Source organism: Balaenoptera physalus, assembly GCF_965194825.1.
Source record: "Balaenoptera physalus genome assembly, chromosome: X".
In the NCBI taxonomy this organism is placed as follows: domain Eukaryota; kingdom Metazoa; phylum Chordata; class Mammalia; order Artiodactyla; family Balaenopteridae; genus Balaenoptera; species Balaenoptera physalus.
This window is the reverse complement of record NC_138903.1, coordinates 11,798,405-11,815,841: the sequence shown is the minus strand read 5'-3', so window position 1 is coordinate 11,815,841 and position 17,437 is coordinate 11,798,405. Positions and strand designations below refer to the sequence as shown.

Sequence of the window (17,437 nt, the reverse complement as noted above, 5' to 3'; positions counted from 1 at the left end):
CAGGCTGCTTCGAATGCTGCATCAAGTGTCTGGGCGGAGTCCCCTACGCCTCCCTGGTGGCCACCATCCTCTGCTTCTCCGGGGTCGCCTTGTTCTGCGGCTGTGGGCACGTGGCTCTCGCGGGCACCGTGGCGATCCTCGAGCAACACTTCTCCACCAACACCAGTGACCACGCCCTGCTGAGCGAGGTGTAAGTACCTGCTTCCTTGGAAGATGTGTTGAAAGTGCCAGCACCCCAGGCGGGTTCACAGGAAGACTGCAGTGTGCTCACCTGGGAGAGAATGGATGCTTTTCATTCACGCTCCCTGGAGGCAGACAGGAGGAGGTCCGGGAGAGAAGGAAAAAGGGCCAGGAGTGCAGTGGGTGTTTGGGACCTGGGGTGGGATCGCACCAGGGTGCACACATAGGGCCCTCTGCACACAGTGGCCGAGGGGCACGGTGGCAACACTGCCAGTCCTCCCACCGGGAGTTATCGTGGTTCCCAAGTAGCGGTCGCCCTCTAGTGTTGTCACAGAAAACGGCCCAACTCTAAGTCTACAGGAACAGGACTTGGACATTCATTCTTCAAGCAGAAGAAAACTCCCCGGGTATCCTCCAGTTCGGAAGAGGGGGCGTTTTAGGGGTTCAGCCTCAGCCTTCCCGCTCTGGAATCATTTTCTGGAGTCGCAACAACTCCCACGCATGGATTCTCTAACCGTGCATGCTCGGCAGCAATGAATTTAGTTCCTTCGTATATTTTCCCCTTGCCCTTCAGTGTTTTCTTTTTCCTTCCCTGACTACCAGGGTTTGACAGTCTTTAGGTATCTTGTGACTGGAAGAAACTTTTGAAAAAGGCACGAGTGAATTTTTATGGAACAATGACGGGATCCTGTGGGAAGAGTCCTTAGGGAACTTTATTCTTTATCTGTTCAGGAAATGATTCCAGAGCAATGAGCAGCAGTGGGGGAGGCTATGAGGAGGAGGAAGCAGGACAGTGGGCTCGTTGAGTGCCAAACGTGTACAAAACAGACCAAGAAATACTCACCATGACTGAGCCTGGGGAAGGTGTGTTAGTTTAATTAGCTGGTGATCTTGAGGAGTGGCTCTCAAACTTCCAGCAATCTTTTTAAAAAATCCCCATGTCCATGTCTCACCCCAGACTAATTAAGTCATGACCTCTGGGGATAGGATGCAGTTAGCTGTTGTCTGTAAAGCTCACCAGGTGGTTCCAGCGGGCGGCCAAAGGTTGTCATCTGCATCGCTGTTGGCTTTCATAGGACAAAATTAGATGTGAATTAACTTTTTGTATCTTAACTTTTTGTATCTACTTGATATATTATCACTTGGGTAATGAGAATGTCTGTGCAGAAAGCGTTTGCCCACGTTACTCCCTAAAGCAGCCCTCGGTACTTACTTAGGGGTTTTATCAGAATAACATTAAGCACTAGGCCTGGTTGGGAGGCACTTTGATATAGTGGAAGGAACATGTCGTCCACTGGACCAGCGTTTAAATGCTGGCTGTGTGTGTATCCTTGGATGAGTGACTTTAACTCGTCAATGTCTGCATTTATAAGTAATCTCATAAGTATTATAAGATTCCAACTGGGCCCCTGTGCAAAGGAAACTTCTCCCTTGTCTGGGAAGGTTGCTCACCTTGGAAGAAAGGCTCAGGTTGCGGTGGGCTGGGCAGGGATGCCCGCCTGCAATGCCCCGTGAGCCCACCGAAGCCATCAGCAGGGCAAGTGATGTCACCCTCACGGCCCCCCCCCCCCCCAGAGGCCAAAAACATCTGTTAACCACTTGCACCTTCTTCTTTTCCTAGAATACAACTGATGCAGTATGTCATCTATGGAATTGCGTCCTTTTTCTTCTTGTACGGGATCATTCTGTTGGCAGAAGGCTTCTACACCACGAGCGCAGTGAAAGAGCTGCACGGGGAGTTTAAAACAACCGCCTGCGGCCGGTGCATCAGTGGGATGGTGAGTACGAATCTCTGATGACTGCTACCCAGCCAGAGCCACACCTCCACGTGTTTCTTTGTTTGGTAACAGCTAACTGAGAGTACGTGCCGAGTCCATGACAGAAGGAGCGTTCGTTCCAACTCAGAGTCAGGAATATGGAAAAACCCTCACCATATTATTGAGGAGAAGTTAAAATCTATGGCTGGTAGGATGAAATCAAGCATTTCTCTTACCAACGTCCAGATAACAAGGGTATTGAAGATTGTTCAAATATAAAGTCCCCACTATGAAAGGAGATAGTTTTCCTATCATCTCACCGCTCTCCTTCATTTATCTTTGAATGTGGTTTGTGGCCACGCAGACTCGCCCATACTATGATGAACGGTCACAATCCCTCTGGCAGTGGTGACCAAGCATGTTTCCTACTAAGCACCTCGCTGGGGACTGTCCTCCAGAAGTTTAGAGCCTAAAGAGGGGGGGTTAAGCAGGCTCCAGAGCCGGCCCGCCACCTCTTTTTATCCACCTATGAGCTGGGGAAAAGAACAAAGGAATAATATCTTAGGACACACGCAATTCCACGCAATTCCAGGTTTGATGTCCATAATAGAGTTTCTGGCAGCCAGCCACACCCCTTCGTTGACAGGGCGGCTGCGGTCACGCTGTAACAGCAGCGCTGAGGAGTGTCTGTGACCGCATGTGGCCTGCGGAGCCTGACCCGTCCCCTCTCCGGCCTTTTGCAGGCAATGTTTGCTGACCTCTGGCCTAGAGGAGGACAGAGCTTAAAAGGGGCTCATTAAGAGGCAGGGTTAGAAAGTGCCGTTCCACAGAAGGAAAGTCAGGGCTGGAGGGAGAGGTGGGAAAGGGGCGCTTATGGAGTTTGATTTGGGGCGCGTTGAAGTGGAGCTCGTAAGAGCCTGGGCCGAGCAGGGGGCTGGCGTTTGAGCAAGTGGTCAGATGCGGCGAAAACGGGGAGTTGAGAGAGACGCGCTCACACGGAGGCGGAAAGCCCAGGCTGGCTGAGGAAGGCACGGAAGGAAGGAGGAGGATAGGCACCCTCGCTGCGGGGCCGCGGCTCCCGGGGGGCACCGACCGAGCTCTCTGCTGTCACGAGGTACGGACGCAGAGCCTGTCTTAAAAGATACGGAGCGCCCAGTGTTCCTAAAAGTCCTCCTTAAGGGAGGCACAGAGAGTGTAGTCACGTCTTTGTGCCCAGATGGGAGCCCGGGTATGAAGGGGCCGGGACGCCGTGCACATTGAGCTTAAGGCTGGACGCGTCCCTGGCAGCTGCTCCTGGCAGGCCCGAGGCCCGCTGCTGCCGGGCGCCGCCTCTGCTGCTTCTCTGTCCGGCCCTCAGGTCCCGCGAGCGGCAGTAGAGCTGTGTGCCCAGGGCCGGGGGGCCCAGGGAGGGCGGCGGGCAGAATCACCGGGGCCCCGCGGCTCCCGGCGTGGAGGAGGAGGACCCAGCCTGAGCAGAGCAGCCCGGAGAAGAGGGGCTGCGGCCTGGCTGGCAGGGGAGGCTGGAGCCCAGAGGAGCGAAAGGATGCTGCTGGGAGAGCAGACCGGGGCCAGAGCAGGAGAGGCCTCGGCTGCCGCGCTGGGCATGAAATCCAAAGACAGGCGGGCTGTGACAGGACCGTGCACGGGGCAGAGCGAGGGAGGAGAGGTGAGCACGAGGGGATCGATCGCGAGACTCGTGGTGAGTGAGAGCGGAGAAGAGGGGACAGAGGCAAAGCCCGCAGGCGAGGCGGGCTCCGGGGTTTGCTGTTCGGGGGTTGAGCGCGCGAGGAGGGGGCGAGCCGAGGAGGCTGCATGGTGTTGGGGTGCCGCATGGGTGCGCGTTCTGAAAATATCAGACCCACAGCGTTTTTGAAAGAGCCTTTTCAAAGCTCTCTGAAAAGCGCTAGTCCAAGCAGGTCAGGAAGAAAGGAAAGCAATACGATCCTGTTCCTGGTGAAATCGCCCACGGCAGCACGTAGGCCAGCACGATGCAGCCCCTTCCCGCAGCCACTGCTGCTGTGGATCTTAAAGCTGAGAAACAACAGAACAAAACTAGAGGGAAATGAGCATTTTATCAGGTCCACTGTGCACTAAGCTTGTGTTCACGGCTAGTGTAAACGTAGTAAAGGTGCAAGCATCTAATGCTTTTTAGTAATTTCACAGGCTCATGAAACTAGCCAAGTTCCTTTGGAGAAAGGGCTTCCTGTAGCAATGGCTGTTCTCCGGCCCATCTCTTACGTAAAAGAAAGAAAGGGAATTTGGGAAGCTGGTACGGAGTTATAATTCAGTGGCCTGTGAAAGCCTCCGGCCACTGTCCCCTGGTAAGCGCAGCACTGGTGTTTAGGAGGAGGCCCTGTCACCAACTAGCTCTGTGACCTTGGACGAGGGAGATCCTCTCGTGGCCACTCATGTCCTTGCTAAAAGAGGGACCCGCAAAGTTCCAAGACTTCCTTTGTCACTGCCGTGGTCCAGGTGGTGCTCTGACCGCGTCCCACAGGTTCGGTATCGGCTGGGAAATGCATCGTCATTCCTCCCGGGGGAGGTGCTTTGCCCTGGCTGGTGACGATTCTCTCTCCTTTTCGGCCTAGTTCGTCTTCCTCACCTATGTGCTGGGAGTGGCCTGGCTGGGCGTGTTTGGTTTCTCTGCGGTGCCCGTGTTTATGTTCTACAACATATGGTCAACCTGTGAAGTCATCAAGTCCCCCCAGACCAACGGGACAGCCGGGGTGGAGCAGATCTGCGTGGACATCCGGCAATACGGTACTTCCTTTTCATCTCCTCGATTCACTGGTATCCTCTTTGTGCGTGTCTGGGCCTTAATTATTACATGGGCGTCTAAGCATCCAGCTGGGTTTCATCCATTCTATTGGAAGAGTTTATTAGACTCTTTCCCTCAGTGTGCTCCATTTTCTGGATGGAAACATCAGTTAGGCTCTTAGTTCCTAAAAAGGGTCATTCAAAATTGTTATATTTGCTAGTTCAGTGTACAGTAAAAGAAACTTTTTATAATGCAGTTCAATCAAAAAAGATGTGTGGATATCCACTCTAAAAAAGAGTATATATTTTTCCTTCAACTTCTTTTCGGTTTTGTACCATCCAATTTTCCATCCAGAATATTGTATGCACTATAATCCAGCTACTCTGCACATTCACCTCTTTAAATCAGGTCTTTTTAAAATGACCATATTGCTTTAATATTGAAAAACAAAACATAAAATCCAGGTGTATTTTAAAGTCATCAGAAGGTACTCTATCAATCAAAGCCAGCTGTTGGAAAACACCTGTTCACACACATATATTCTAATGAGTGGGCTCCTTACCCTCGGCAGCTAAGGCCGGTTCGTCTTGAGAGGCCACAGAAGGGGCCGGGGCGCCTCCTGTCCCGACTTCCCTGTTGAGCGAGAAAGGCAGTTTCAGTAGTGCTTCTGGCCAGGATGGTAGGAAATCCTGTTCTTGGCGGAAACAACTAGGAGGAAAAGAAGAGTTTTCATTAGACTTGAAGAGGAAATCATTGTTCTTTCAGAGCTTTTCTGCTGCTTCTTGTGCCTATCTGGCTTCTCCTCAGCATCTTACCTTGAACCATAATATGAAACTCACCTAAAATTGCCCTTCTGCTAGAGCCGAAGGCTCAGCCGCACTGTTCTTTAGGACGGACTGAAAACAGAGACTAAAGCTGATTTCTAAACTATTTGTAAGTGAATATCTAGAGGCGTGTATCGTTTTCCCTCTTCTTAAATATTCTCTACAAATGCTTGGTCATCAGTAATCATTTTCTAAAATTTTCTGTATTTGAAACCAGTGGTTTTGTTTCCCATTCCTCTGAAGCAAAGAGACTTACTGTTGGTCCATAGCAAAGATGGAAAGAATAAGGAGTATATTTTTAAAATCCTCCTTCCTTACCTCCTGGGAGAAGGAGAACTTGACCCGTGTCATATTTAAGCACACACCTAGGCATTCACGGCAGAAAGAGCAGCCGCCGAACGGACGAGGTGCCTGCAGAGGTGAGCTGGGTACAGTGAGAGACACCGCGGGCCGCGCTCTCTGTGCGGAAGGACAGTGGTTTTCCAAGTGGAGCTTCAGTCCAGAAGCATTTCCGAGATACTTGTAAAACACAACAAAAATGAATAGAAAAAGCAAAGACATTCATACAACATGGAAACCCAAACTCTAGAACATAACTGCTCTGTCGAATTGCCGTGAACCTTTCTGAGCACAGCCTCCCCGTTTCCGAACGGATCTTGGGGCGGACCACCGACATAGAGCTTGAGGGGTAAGGCCGCAGACCATGACATTCAGGGGGAGATGTGTTTGGCTGCAGGAGGAGGAAATGCCTGTGAGGGGGGCTGTCCTGCAGCTGTTGAACTAGAGCTCAGGACTATCAGCTCAACTAACCAAAGCAGAATTCATAGGGAAAAAAATTGAGTTGTCTAATTCCCTTATGGACTAGTTAGCTGACTTTGCTCTTGCCCTGTTGTCCAAATAGGACTTTTTATTCCCAAGAGCTTGTTCTGCAGGGAGCAGGTGCATCAGTTGTTGAAGAACGTGGCCGGTCATTGTGTTGTAACTGCCACCGAAAGAGGTGGGCCTGCTGAGAGCAGGGGCGCTGGACTCGGTACTAATCCCTAAGCCTCTGGTGGGATTCGCTTCCCAGGTATCATCCCTTGGAATGCCTTCCCAGGAAGAATGTGTGGCTCGGCCCTGGAGAACCTCTGCAACACCAGTGAGGTAAGCCCCGCCCCTTGCACGGGCTCCTACATGACCGCGGGGCAGCAGAGGCTGAGCGAAGGGCTTCTCCCAGGGACAGAGAGCGGGCGCTCTGCCTCCATTCTTGACCTAGAAAGTGGCCCTGGCCCAGCCCGCTGAGCAAGGAGCCTGCGCCAGCAGAGCGCTTTCTCTTTCTCTCTCGGCAATAATTCGAGAGTGACCCCAGTCCTGCAGATCTGAATATACATGTAGACTCTCTTCTCTCTCACCTTCAGATAGCTTTTCAAAGTAGGACACCTGTCACAGAACCAAGGCAAATTGTCATAGAGAAGATGGCCCTGAATTTGTATACAAGCAAATTTTTATACATTGGCACTTGGGCTCACGTTTCCAGACGGAGTTGCTGCTATTTCTTGTTCATCCTTAATTGGCAATAAATCCTGACACACTAGGGTTTAAAATCTCTCTGCCCTAGAATAGTCTTTGGGCAGTGGTTTATAGCTGTTTGTTTACAAAAGCAAATTCTCCAATGCACGTGCAGAAGCTTGCATAGTCAAGAGAATCCTGACGTGCTTTTGGAAGCCGCGAGCGACCGAGATCAGCAGGGCCCGCCTACCTGGCTGCTCGGCGTGTCTATCCAGGATCGGGGTGCAGGCGCGCTAGAGCAGTATCATATCCTGACGCCGGGGCCCAGCCCCCAGCTACTCCGATGTAACTGGTCTGGGGGGTCCAGCCTGGGCCGCAGGTGATTCCAAGCAAGTGCCCAGCCCTAGAGGAGAAAGAGGGAGCTGCGCCCGGACCGGTGGAGGCCATTTCCTTCCACATCAAATGCTAACGTTGGTGCCCTGTTCTTTCCTAGTTCTACATGTCCTATCACCTGTTCATCGTGGCCTGTGCCGGAGCTGGCGCCACCGTCATTGCCTTGGTGAGTACAGGCCCCAGGACGGGCCTAGTGCAGTCCCCCCCTTCCCTGCAGTCACTATAGTAACAGATTTGCCTTCCAGCCAACAAGCCTGGGACTCGACCTTGGTTCAGTTTCCCCTGTGTAAACTTACCCCATGTCTAGATTGCAGGAAGTAAGTACGAGGTGGTGGTCTTGGCATCCATGGTAGGTGATGCAATTTGGATTCTGTGGAAAGAATCAGTTTGCTTCTGTTTAAAGACATCTTATTGAGGGTATATTGCCGATTCATGAACAGCACTGAAATGCAAACCTGAATGAACTTTTAACACACGTGTTTTCTCCGTAAGGCCCCTCGCAGCCTTCCTGCACTTAGGGACACTAGACAGCCCTTCGGCACGCCGGTGAGGGAACGTGTAAAGAGCAAAGTCACAGAAATGCAAACTACATGGCACCAAACAGATTCTGAAAAGGACGCTTGTTTACAGCCTGAGAGTTGCCACAAGAAGGCAGAGTGGTGCCTTGGTTGCCTCAGCTTTCCCCCCACTCTGCATGTCCGAATTGGCTGTGGCAGTGCCATGAGTGAGTCCTGACCTGGGAGTTACAGAGAAGTTTTAGCACGAAGGCAAATTCACAAATAATAGGGAGGCTGCAACCACACAGGTGTATGTTTGTGTGTGTATAACACTTGAGAGGGCTGGGCTTGTGGTGTCGAGAAATCTAAGACTCGTAGAGAGGAGGGGAAATCTCACGTGCTCGGAAATGAGGCCTTCCCAGTTTTTCCAACCTTGACGTCATCCCTTCCCATTCCAATCCGGGAGAGAACCACCTGCTCCATCACAGGGGTGGGGCTGACCTGTTCTCTTCGCTGAGCAACAGGCAGGCAGAGCTGCTGAGTGGGCAGTGTGGGAAAGAACGAAGGGAAACAGGGCTCTTACCCTCATCTTTCTCACGCTGCTCACCCAGCTCTCTCCGTTATTTTTTAAATACATCCAGTCTTTTTCATAAACATATCGAGGGGAGAGCAGAGGACTTACTTATATGTGAAATGCCAAAGATGAACTCTTGTGTGTGCCAGCTATGAACAATCTTCTCTTGCGATTATAAATGGGAAAAAAGAAACACACCCTAGGCTCTGAGCTGGCGCTCATCCCACCCGAGTTTAGAAGCGTCGGGGCGCCGGCCCTCATTGCCTGTATCTTACTGTCCTGTTCTGTTCTGTTCTCTTCCACCAGCTGATCTACATGATGGCTACTACATATAACTATGCGGTTTTGAAGTTTAAGAGTCGGGAAGATTGCTGCACTAAGTTCTAAATTGCATAAGGCCAATAACGAGCTTTAGAGAGCTATACTTGGTAGCATGAAGTATCACTGACCCCCAGACTAAAGCAGAGCCTAGGTTTCTGCAGTTTTGTTATAGTAATTTGTAAATCGCTTTAGTCAACTCATTGTGCGTGGTAGATTAGTGAAATGACTTACCGTACATGAACTACAAAATAATGAGATCTGGCTATTTCCACCTTTTGGAAAGGATTCAGTTATGTACTGACATGGGTGAGCAGCCACCGAAAAACTGAACTTAGAGATACTACTGCTCAAAGTTTAAGTATTAAAACTTTGGAATACCTGCATTTTCCGTTATTTTTGCTTGTTTGATAACCAATTTCAGTGATGAAAACAAGCGCTGAAGATGAAATGGAGGAGAACCGTTTTCATCTGGATTTGATCTTGTCAGACTCTGGAAAATATTTTACAAATAGAGTCTAAATTTGATTACAACATTATTTTAAATTTGATTACAACAGTTTCTTTACGAGTACAGGGCTCACTACCAAATAAATGCCCCTCAAATAAGCCGACGAAAACTTGAAGAGCCCATTTGTTATCTCTAAAAAGAGGATTTATATGTAGTTTCATTTTCACACAACACCATCATTCCTTTCAGAGCCCCCAGAATTGATTGATAACCTCAAAGTGTTGGGTTTGGGTGAGTAGTAACTGATTCCTCATATAGCCACTTCTCAAACTGCACGTAAGATTTTAATGGGGAGAGTAATTGTGCTTGGATCGGAAAGTCTCAAATATGTCGAGAAGGAAATAATATAAGGAACTTGAGTTGTAGGTGTTGCAGGAAAGATGAGGAAAATAAGCGGGAAAGAAGTGTTTGCCACATCCACCGTCAAGAATGGTACTAAAGATTCTGACGTCTTGTGAAATGAAATCATGGCAGTTACAAAGTGAAAACTGTAGTTTCACCACCAAAAATGTGTTAACACAGAGACTGCGTGCTTTGCTTATAGTTCTTCATTTTTACATGTTAAATATGTAGTTTTATATTATTTACTCAAAATAAACATTGTTCACACTTTCAGGCCTTTGGGGGAATTATTTTTATCCACAGAGAGCTAGGAAAGCAAGATCTTTGCACAACACTGATTCTAAAATAACCACACAGCATGTTTCTGAATTTCTGCCTTAAAGTTCCCCTCAAAAATGGTAAAAAGCACCCTGTCGTACTTCACTTTTTGCCTTTTCTTAACAGTAACTTTGGCCATTTTTTCCAAGTTCATTATGTTTGTTTGTGTGTGTACTAACTTTCCTTCAGCCTCTTAATATGAAGCGTCTTAGCAGAGCATGCGCTCAGCCTCCGATAGCAGAAGGAGTATTAATACGGAATAACCGCCTCTCCCTTTTTCCAGTACAGAGCGTCTAATCTACCTCGCAGCTCGCTTTGCCTTCTCCCATGCTCACTAGCCATCATGCTCACCCTTCTTTTCCAGATCCACTTCCTCATGATACTGTCTTCTAACTGGGCTTACTTAAAGGATGCAAGCAAAATGCAGGCTTACCAGGATCTCAAAGCAAAGGAAGAACAGGAACTGCAAGATATCCAGTCTCGGTCAAAAGAACAACTCAATTCTTACACATAAATGTTTGCCAGAGGGTCTCAGCCGACGAATTTACAGCTCTGACAAATCATCAGACAGCTGCTCTGCAGTACAGATGTGTACCCCACCAAACAAACTCATGTAGAAGTCCAAACAAAAACACTTCACTGTCTGTCTCAAGCTGCTGGGATGTATTTCTAGGAAAACCTTCCAGTAGGTAAATCTTTTTCTTTAGAACAGATATTGGAGGTTTCATGGGAGCCATTTTAAAAGGCAACACTTTGACAAAATGAGAGTTCATCCGTTTGAAAATCTGTGGCATGTTCACAATCCTACCAAGCCAGACAGGGGTATGATGTATTCTCACAGCCTATCTATCTTGATAGGGACCATGCCATACCAGCATCAGGGGGTGTGACCACAGATTCACTTAGGCCATCCGTTCTCAGATCAGTGTATCTAAAATAGGAGGTAAAGTGGAATTGACGTGACGTTCCATTTCTGACAGACAGCTGACATTTATGAAGCTGGGGCTCAAAGATAAAGTGATTCTTACAATTGACCTTTTTTTTTAAAAAATAGCTGACCTCCCGGGCCTGCGGGACATATTAATTTCCGGCTCCAATCAGAAATCTATTTTCCCCCAAGAATGTTAAAATGAGCCCATTATAATAATTAATTCTGCTACACCGTCCATGGAAGAAGCTGGATTTCAACTGACAAACTTTCCAGAATCAATTTTCTAATAGATTTCATTTTAATAAAGTGACCCAGTTGTCATCATTCTTCTTGAGAAATGTCAGCTCTGCCTTAATGAGTACTGATTTGCTTTAAATTTCTAAGAACTTACACCAGGCAACCCCAAATCCTTCATAGAATTTTGTTCCACAAATGTTTTTCTTAATGGAGAAGTGTTACCTTACTAAAATGACCACCACTCAAAACCGTTTTTACGTGGTCTGAATAGTGAGTTTACAGTTTCATACCAACTATCTAAAACCGAATTACCAACAGACCACAGACCTCCTACTTTTATAGACTTGAATACTGAAGTAATTTCAATTAGGGTTGGTATTTATTTCACTTTTTCTTATCTAAATCTTAGTTTCCTGGAATAATAAAGTTCAATGTTCAGCAAAAAACAAAACCAAAAAACCCCACAAAAACAACAACAACAACAAAAACCAACTGCTTGAGTTTTAAGCCATCTTCGAAAGAAACTTGCCTTCTAAATCATTGTGTTTCAGAACATTAAGTGACTATAGGTATCGAGTATTAGTGATGGTAAACTTTGTGTTGTTCTTTATGAAATGATACATATAACTGTTGGGTGCATCAGTGCTTTTCAAAGGGGGCTGCATAATATAGGGTTAACTATGTATATTCATGTTAAGAATTAACTTGTGGTTTGGCTGTTTCCTGGATTTTGAAACATATCCATGTGCAGAAATGTGTTAAAATGAAAGGAAGCATACCTTTATCAGATGCTATTAAAATTGAACATCAAGTATAATAGTTCATTTGGATTCTTTTTGTTGGTGGTGTTAATGCCTAAAAAATGCCTATTGGGATCTTAACTTTTTTTTTTTTTCTTTTTTATTGGGAGACATTCTCTTCTGTGTAGAACAGTTGTTCCAGAATAGCTTGGTGTTTTGTTTTCCCGTTGCATGACAGACTTAAATATTCTTTCCAGCAGTGGAGGTGCTGTTTTGAGTCCAGTGTTCTAGAAGAGGCAGTGTCTAAAGCCTAATTTTACTTTTCTAATTCTGGTAGCCATTACCAGGAATTTTTGAAAGTTTTGTTGAAGTAGTCTAATATTTTTTATGTAAAGAGCATTAAATTTTGCTATGTATAAATTTTTGTAACCTAACAAACAGTGAATCAATATTTTCTATCAGTGCCAAGGGCTTCCTGTAGTTCTATTCAAGTGTTACAATAAATATTTGTAGATAATAGTCAGTACTTGTGTATGCTTATTTTAAAGATCTATTTAGGTGGCAATAGCTGTGGATGTATTAAGAGAAATGAAATAAAAATTATAGCTTCATTCACTTGCCTTTTTACCATACATAAATACTGTCCTCCTCTGTCCTCGGTATGGTGTCATTTTTAAACAAACAGTGTGCATAATCAAGATTCCACATTTGTAATGGAGATCACGTTTCTAACTGCTACATGTTTCATTTCTGACGGAAACCTCTTTTAAAGCAAGAGCAATTGGAGAAACCACCGTAACCCACTGGGCTGTATTTTACATTCAATGCCACTAACACTTTAGTATATAATTTTTCTGACCAGCGTCCTACTTGGTTATGGGATTAACACCAAGCTTTAAGTAAGTTTGGGGAAAGTGGAAACAATGAGGAACCTTCATAAAGGTCCATGTCCCACTGGCTGTTTTGCAAACCCAAGATATAGACATCTACTCAACAGCAGGGTCCTCCTGTGTACAGCACAGGGAACTCTACTCACTATTTTGTAATAAACTGTAAGGGGAAAGAGTCTGAAGAAGAGTACATATACATAGAGATAGATATGTATAACTAAATCCATTTGCTGTACACCTGAAACACAGCACTGTAGATCAACCGTACTTCTCCAATTAAAAAACTCTACTGAGAGAACAACTATTTAGATCAAACAGCCATTCGCTAAAGCAACAGAGCTAAATTTCTTACTTAGTATTTCATTTTATCATCTCTTTACTTACCCGTCAGCATGATGATACATTTGGACTTTTTGCAGCTGACCTTTCTTAGTAACCACCGGCTTTTGTCACTATTGACACACTGCCGTTTCTAACTGAGGCGCTGCCTCCGGCTCATCGCCCTTCATTCACGCTCAGCAGGAGAACCATCAGGAGCCCAAGCAGTACGCTGTTGGGCACACTGCTTAATACCTTCTGTTTATGGGGCATTGTGTGCAGTTATGAAGTTACAGAAGATCACATGCACTATCTTAATTACTGACAGCAATCCTGCCACAAAATATAGCAACCCCCAGAGGGTGAAGTAGAGACTTTTCCATTTCTCTAGTTATACCTTGTGCAACTTGATGTTTAAGAAACGAAAATCAAGTCAGAATTATATAGGAGAGACCTACTCATGTAAACACCAACAAGCAAAATACTTTAAGTTCATTAAAAAGTGACGACCGAAGTTTCCACAATAACAGTTTTGAAAAACATCCTTTTAGGGCTTTCTAATACTATTATAGTCCTAATCCAGGCAAACCTCAGACGCTCTGGGTTCAGTTCCAGACCACTGCAATACGGCGACTATCACAGAGTAACATGAATTTTTTGGTTTCCCAGTGCATATAAAAGTGAGGCTTACACTATACTGTGTAGTCTATTAGCATGTGCAGTAACATTATGTCTCAAAAAACAATATACATACCTTAATTAAAAGAGACTTCATTGCCGAAAATGCTATCCATCATCTGAGACTTCAGCGAGTGGTAATCTTTTTGCTAGTGGAGGGTTTGAAATATTGTTAGACTTACCAAAATGTGACACAAATACACAATGTGAGCAAATGCCCATTGGAAAATTAGCACCCACAGATTTGCTCGACACAGGGTTGCCACAGACCTTCAATTTGTAAAAATCATAGTATCTGTGACACGCAATAAAGCAAAGCACAATAAAATATAAAATGAGGCCTGCCTGTATTAAGATTTGAAAGAGGCGATCCGCTTTGTTATTATCTTTTCCTAAATGGTGTCAGCTTTTGCCAGCTAGTGCTAATTTATTCTTGGGAGTTTGTGAAAAATTACAGATTTAAGGTAAGTTTTCAAAATGCGTATTAGGATGAGTAAAACTACAGAAAGTTTCAAGGAAAGAAAAATACAAATAGAGGTCAGTCAGGTTTGGCAAAGAACATTCTTTGTCTAAACTGCCCCTCAATCTTCCTGTTTTGATATTTAAACTTTATTGTACCTACCTGGGGAAGACTTAAACAGACTCCGTTCAGGGGGTCTTGCAGAGGCAGGAGCAGGCAGCCTGCAGGGGAGTGGCTCACATTTCAAAAGCTGTATTCACAGGCATCCGAGATGATACAGCCATCTGAAATGCTACATAAAGAGATGACTTACTTTTCTTTAAACAGACTCTAACCTCATATGGAGTGTTAAGATGACTACTTAGGCTTATATGTGGAATCTAAAAACAAAGGGTACCAATGAACTTATTTACAAAACAGAAGTAGAGTCACAGAGATTGGTAACTGTAAGTTTGTCTTCTAAGGGGAAAGGTTGGGGGGAGGGATAAATTAGGAGCTTGGGATTAACATATACACACTACTATACATAAAATAGGTAACTAATAAGGACCTACTGTATAGCACAGGGAACTCTACTCAATACTCTGTAATGGCCTATATGGGAAAAGAATCTAAAGGAAAAAAAACCAGTGGATATATGTATATGTATAACGGATTCACTTTGCTGTATACCTGAAACTAACAACATTGTAAATCAACTATACTCTAATAAAAATTAAAAAAAAAAAATACTACTACTTAGAATTTAAGTTGACAGAAAAACAAAATGAAGCTACCAAACCCCAAGCTAGAAAACTGAAAGAAAACAATAAATTATTTAGACAAGGGCTTTGAAAATATAAGCTGGGGGGAAAAGTGAGTAATACTAGAAAGTGTTAAAAAGTTATCTGAGAAGGGCTTCCCTGGTGGCGCAGTGGTTAAGAATCCGCCTGCCAATGCAAGGGACACACGTTTGAGCCCTGGTCCGGGAAGATCCCACATGCCGCGGAGCAACTAAGCCCATGAGCCACAACTACTGAGCCTGCGCTCTAGAGCCCGTGAGCCACAACTACTGAAGCCCGTGCACCTAGAGCCCGTGCTCCACAACAAGAGAAGCCACCACAATGAGAAGCCCACAGACCACAAAGAAGAGTAGCCCCTGCTCGCCACAACTAGAGAAAACCTGCCGGCAGCAACGAAGACCCAATGCAGCCAAAAATGAATACATTAAAAAAAAAAAAGTTATCTGAGGGTTTAGGTCTAAGACAGTGACCTAGGAGGCTGCTGAACTCCCCCTCCTCCCATGGACACACCGAATATACCACCGCACACAGAGCAAGTTTTTCTGAAAGAAAGAAAGAAAACTAGCTGAGCTACTCTTACACATCTAGCAAACAAGAAAATACCCACATCAAAACAGGCAGGAAAGGCTCAGACATACTCTCACCATAAACCCTAACTCTGGCACACCACCATACACTCAGGTGGGCACCCCCAACTCCAAAGTGCTCCCTGAAGAGCAAAGGGTTTGGACCCCACATCTAGCACCCCAGCACCCCAACGTTTAAGACTTCCACCTAAGAAATGCCCCACCTCCCGCCAAACACCTAGTTTTGGGACTTGCGTCCAAGAAACCCACAAGACTATAACAGAGTTCTTAGCCAGCTCTAGAGGACTCACCAACTCCTAGTCTTTCCCTAAAAAGGGTCTATTTGCAGGTATTAAAAGCTGTTGCCTGACAGCCAGGCTTATTTAGCACACATCTAGAGGCTGACTGCCATCCTCCCCAGAGACCAAGAAATCCACTGGATACCTCCCTCCGCCTACTCCCTCTAGCCTGCTCCAAATCACCAGTATCTCCCAGGAAGGAGCTGGTACACACATCTGTGCTCCAGCTTCAGCAGCTGCCGCCCGAGGGACAGATACCCAGATTGTCTGGCTCTGATGCCCAACAGGGCTTGCATTCACAAGTCCTACGGGACTGTAGCAAACAAAGCAACACTTCGTAACAGGCCCAGGAGCACCCCCTGCAGCTATACACCCAGGCCAAGTGCAGACGGAGCAGGCAAAAACCCCTATCTCCCAGATTACGCCAGGAAAGGGCCTAACTTCCCCAGCTGCCATCTGAGGGTTCAGCTTCCAATCAACCTGCATCTAGGTGCTGACTGTGGTCCTCCCCATTGGGACACTGACCAGTCTTAACACACCCTCAACTACCAAGAAGCACCAAGAACAAAGAAGGCAGCTTGGATTGTTACAAAGGTTTGAGATGCAACCAAAAGCTTGGGCTGGGCTGATCAACAAAGTTCATCTCCTGCATGAGACCACTCTGTCAAGCCTGGGAGAGGTGGCTGTTTTATCTAATGCACAGACAGTCAAGGAAAATGAAGAAACAATGGACTATATTCCAAACAAAAGATCAAGATAAAACTCCAGAAATAGACCTTAATGAAATGGAAATAAGTGACTTACCTGAGAGTTCAAAGTAACAGTCATACAGACGCTCACCGAGGTCAGGAGCACAGTGCATGAACAAAGTGAGAATTTCAACAAATACCTAAAAGCACCAAACACATCACATAGCTGAAGAATACAATTACTGAAAAATTCAACAGAGGGCCTCAACGGCAGACTAGATTAAACCAAAGGATAAGCAAACTTGGAGACAGGTCACTGGCATTTATCCAGTCAGACGAGCAAATAGAAAAAAGAATGAAAAAGAATGAAGATAACTTAAGGGACTTACAGGACACCCTCAAGTGAGCCAATTATACACATTATAGAGGTCAATGACGGAGATGAGAGAGGGGCAGGAAGTTTATTGAAAGAAATAATGGCTGAAAACTTCCCTAACATGGGGAAGGAAACATCCAGATCCGCAAAGTCCAGAGAGTTCAAAAAAAGATGAATCCAAAGAGACACACACAGAGACACATTAATTTTGAACTGTCAAAAGCTAAAGACAAGAAAAGAATCTGAAAAACAGCAAGAGAAAAACAACTTGTTACATGTAAGGGAATACTCATAAGACTATCAGCAGCAACTGATAGTGTGAAGCACAGCTTTGCTGGGTATAGTATCCTTGATTGGAAATTTTTCTCTTTGAGCAGTTTGAATATGTCATTTCGTTCTCTTCTGTGCTTCACAACTGAAAGAGAGAGAGTTTTCCAGACAAGCAAAGGCTGAAGGGAGTTCATCACCACCAGAGCAGTCTTACAAGAAATGTTAAAGGAAGTTCTTCAAG

At 45.7% G+C, this 17,437-nt stretch overlaps 2 protein-coding genes across 10 annotated transcripts in view; one reads left to right on the top strand and one right to left on the bottom strand.

Moving 5' to 3' along the window:
- The window catches only part of GPM6B (glycoprotein M6B), a 194,960-nt gene extending 182,569 nt beyond the window's left edge, over nucleotides 1-12,391 (top strand). For 4 of the 6 annotated variants that reach the window (XM_082447248.1, XM_082447252.1, XM_082447249.1 and 1 more), the window contains 6 exons: nucleotides 4-190; nucleotides 1,802-1,958; nucleotides 4,526-4,697; nucleotides 6,589-6,662; nucleotides 7,501-7,566; nucleotides 10,325-12,391. In XM_082447248.1, coding sequence (XP_082303374.1) covers nucleotides 4-190; nucleotides 1,802-1,958; nucleotides 4,526-4,697; nucleotides 6,589-6,662; nucleotides 7,501-7,566; nucleotides 10,325-10,474 — 806 coding nt within the window. In that variant the 3' untranslated portion in view covers nucleotides 10,475-12,391. Of the gene's footprint in view, nucleotides 1-3; nucleotides 191-1,801; nucleotides 1,959-4,525; nucleotides 4,698-6,588; nucleotides 6,663-7,500; nucleotides 7,567-8,777; nucleotides 9,916-10,324 lie in introns of those variants that run through there. The other 2 variants (XM_082447250.1, XM_082447253.1) reach the window with 1 other exon arrangement.
- Nucleotides 133-17,233, bottom strand: LOC309652945 (uncharacterized protein). Of its 4 annotated transcripts, XM_082447298.1 has the most exons (6): nucleotides 14,377-17,233; nucleotides 13,831-13,903; nucleotides 7,697-7,770; nucleotides 5,838-6,038; nucleotides 5,258-5,403; nucleotides 1,965-2,702 (listed from the first exon to the last, which is right to left on the bottom strand). In XM_082447298.1, exons 3-6 carry the CDS (start codon nucleotides 7,742-7,744, stop codon nucleotides 2,456-2,458), a joined length of 642 nt encoding a protein of 213 aa, XP_082303424.1. In that variant the 5' UTR covers nucleotides 7,745-7,770; nucleotides 13,831-13,903; nucleotides 14,377-17,233; the 3' UTR covers nucleotides 1,965-2,455. The 4 variants fall into 4 exon arrangements, 1 of the variants encoding a protein (XP_082303424.1); XR_014258922.1 differs by lacking the exons at nucleotides 1,965-2,702; nucleotides 7,697-7,770; nucleotides 13,831-13,903; nucleotides 14,377-17,233 and adding exons at nucleotides 133-271; nucleotides 1,025-1,247; nucleotides 7,258-7,492 and having other exon boundaries at nucleotides 5,258-6,038; XR_014258923.1 differs by lacking the exons at nucleotides 1,965-2,702; nucleotides 5,258-5,403; nucleotides 5,838-6,038; ... (1 more) ...; nucleotides 13,831-13,903; nucleotides 14,377-17,233 and adding exons at nucleotides 133-271; nucleotides 1,025-1,247; nucleotides 1,786-1,904.
- Between the last annotated feature and the right edge of the window lie 204 nt (nucleotides 17,234-17,437).

Excerpts from the sequence above, each read along its gene's own strand:
- LOC309652945 (XM_082447298.1), bottom strand. The coding sequence starts at position 7,744 with ATGCCAAGACCACCACCTCGTACTTACTTCCTGCAATCTAGACATGGG. Across the intron at positions 6,039-7,696 it reads TCCTGCAATCTAGACATGGG|TATCTCGGAAATGCTTCTGG; the intron begins GTAAGTTTACAC and ends GTGTTTTACAAG. Across the intron at positions 5,404-5,837 it reads AGTTCTCCTTCTCCCAGGAG|TTGTTTCCGCCAAGAACAGG; the intron begins GTAAGGAAGGAG and ends TTTTCCTCCTAG.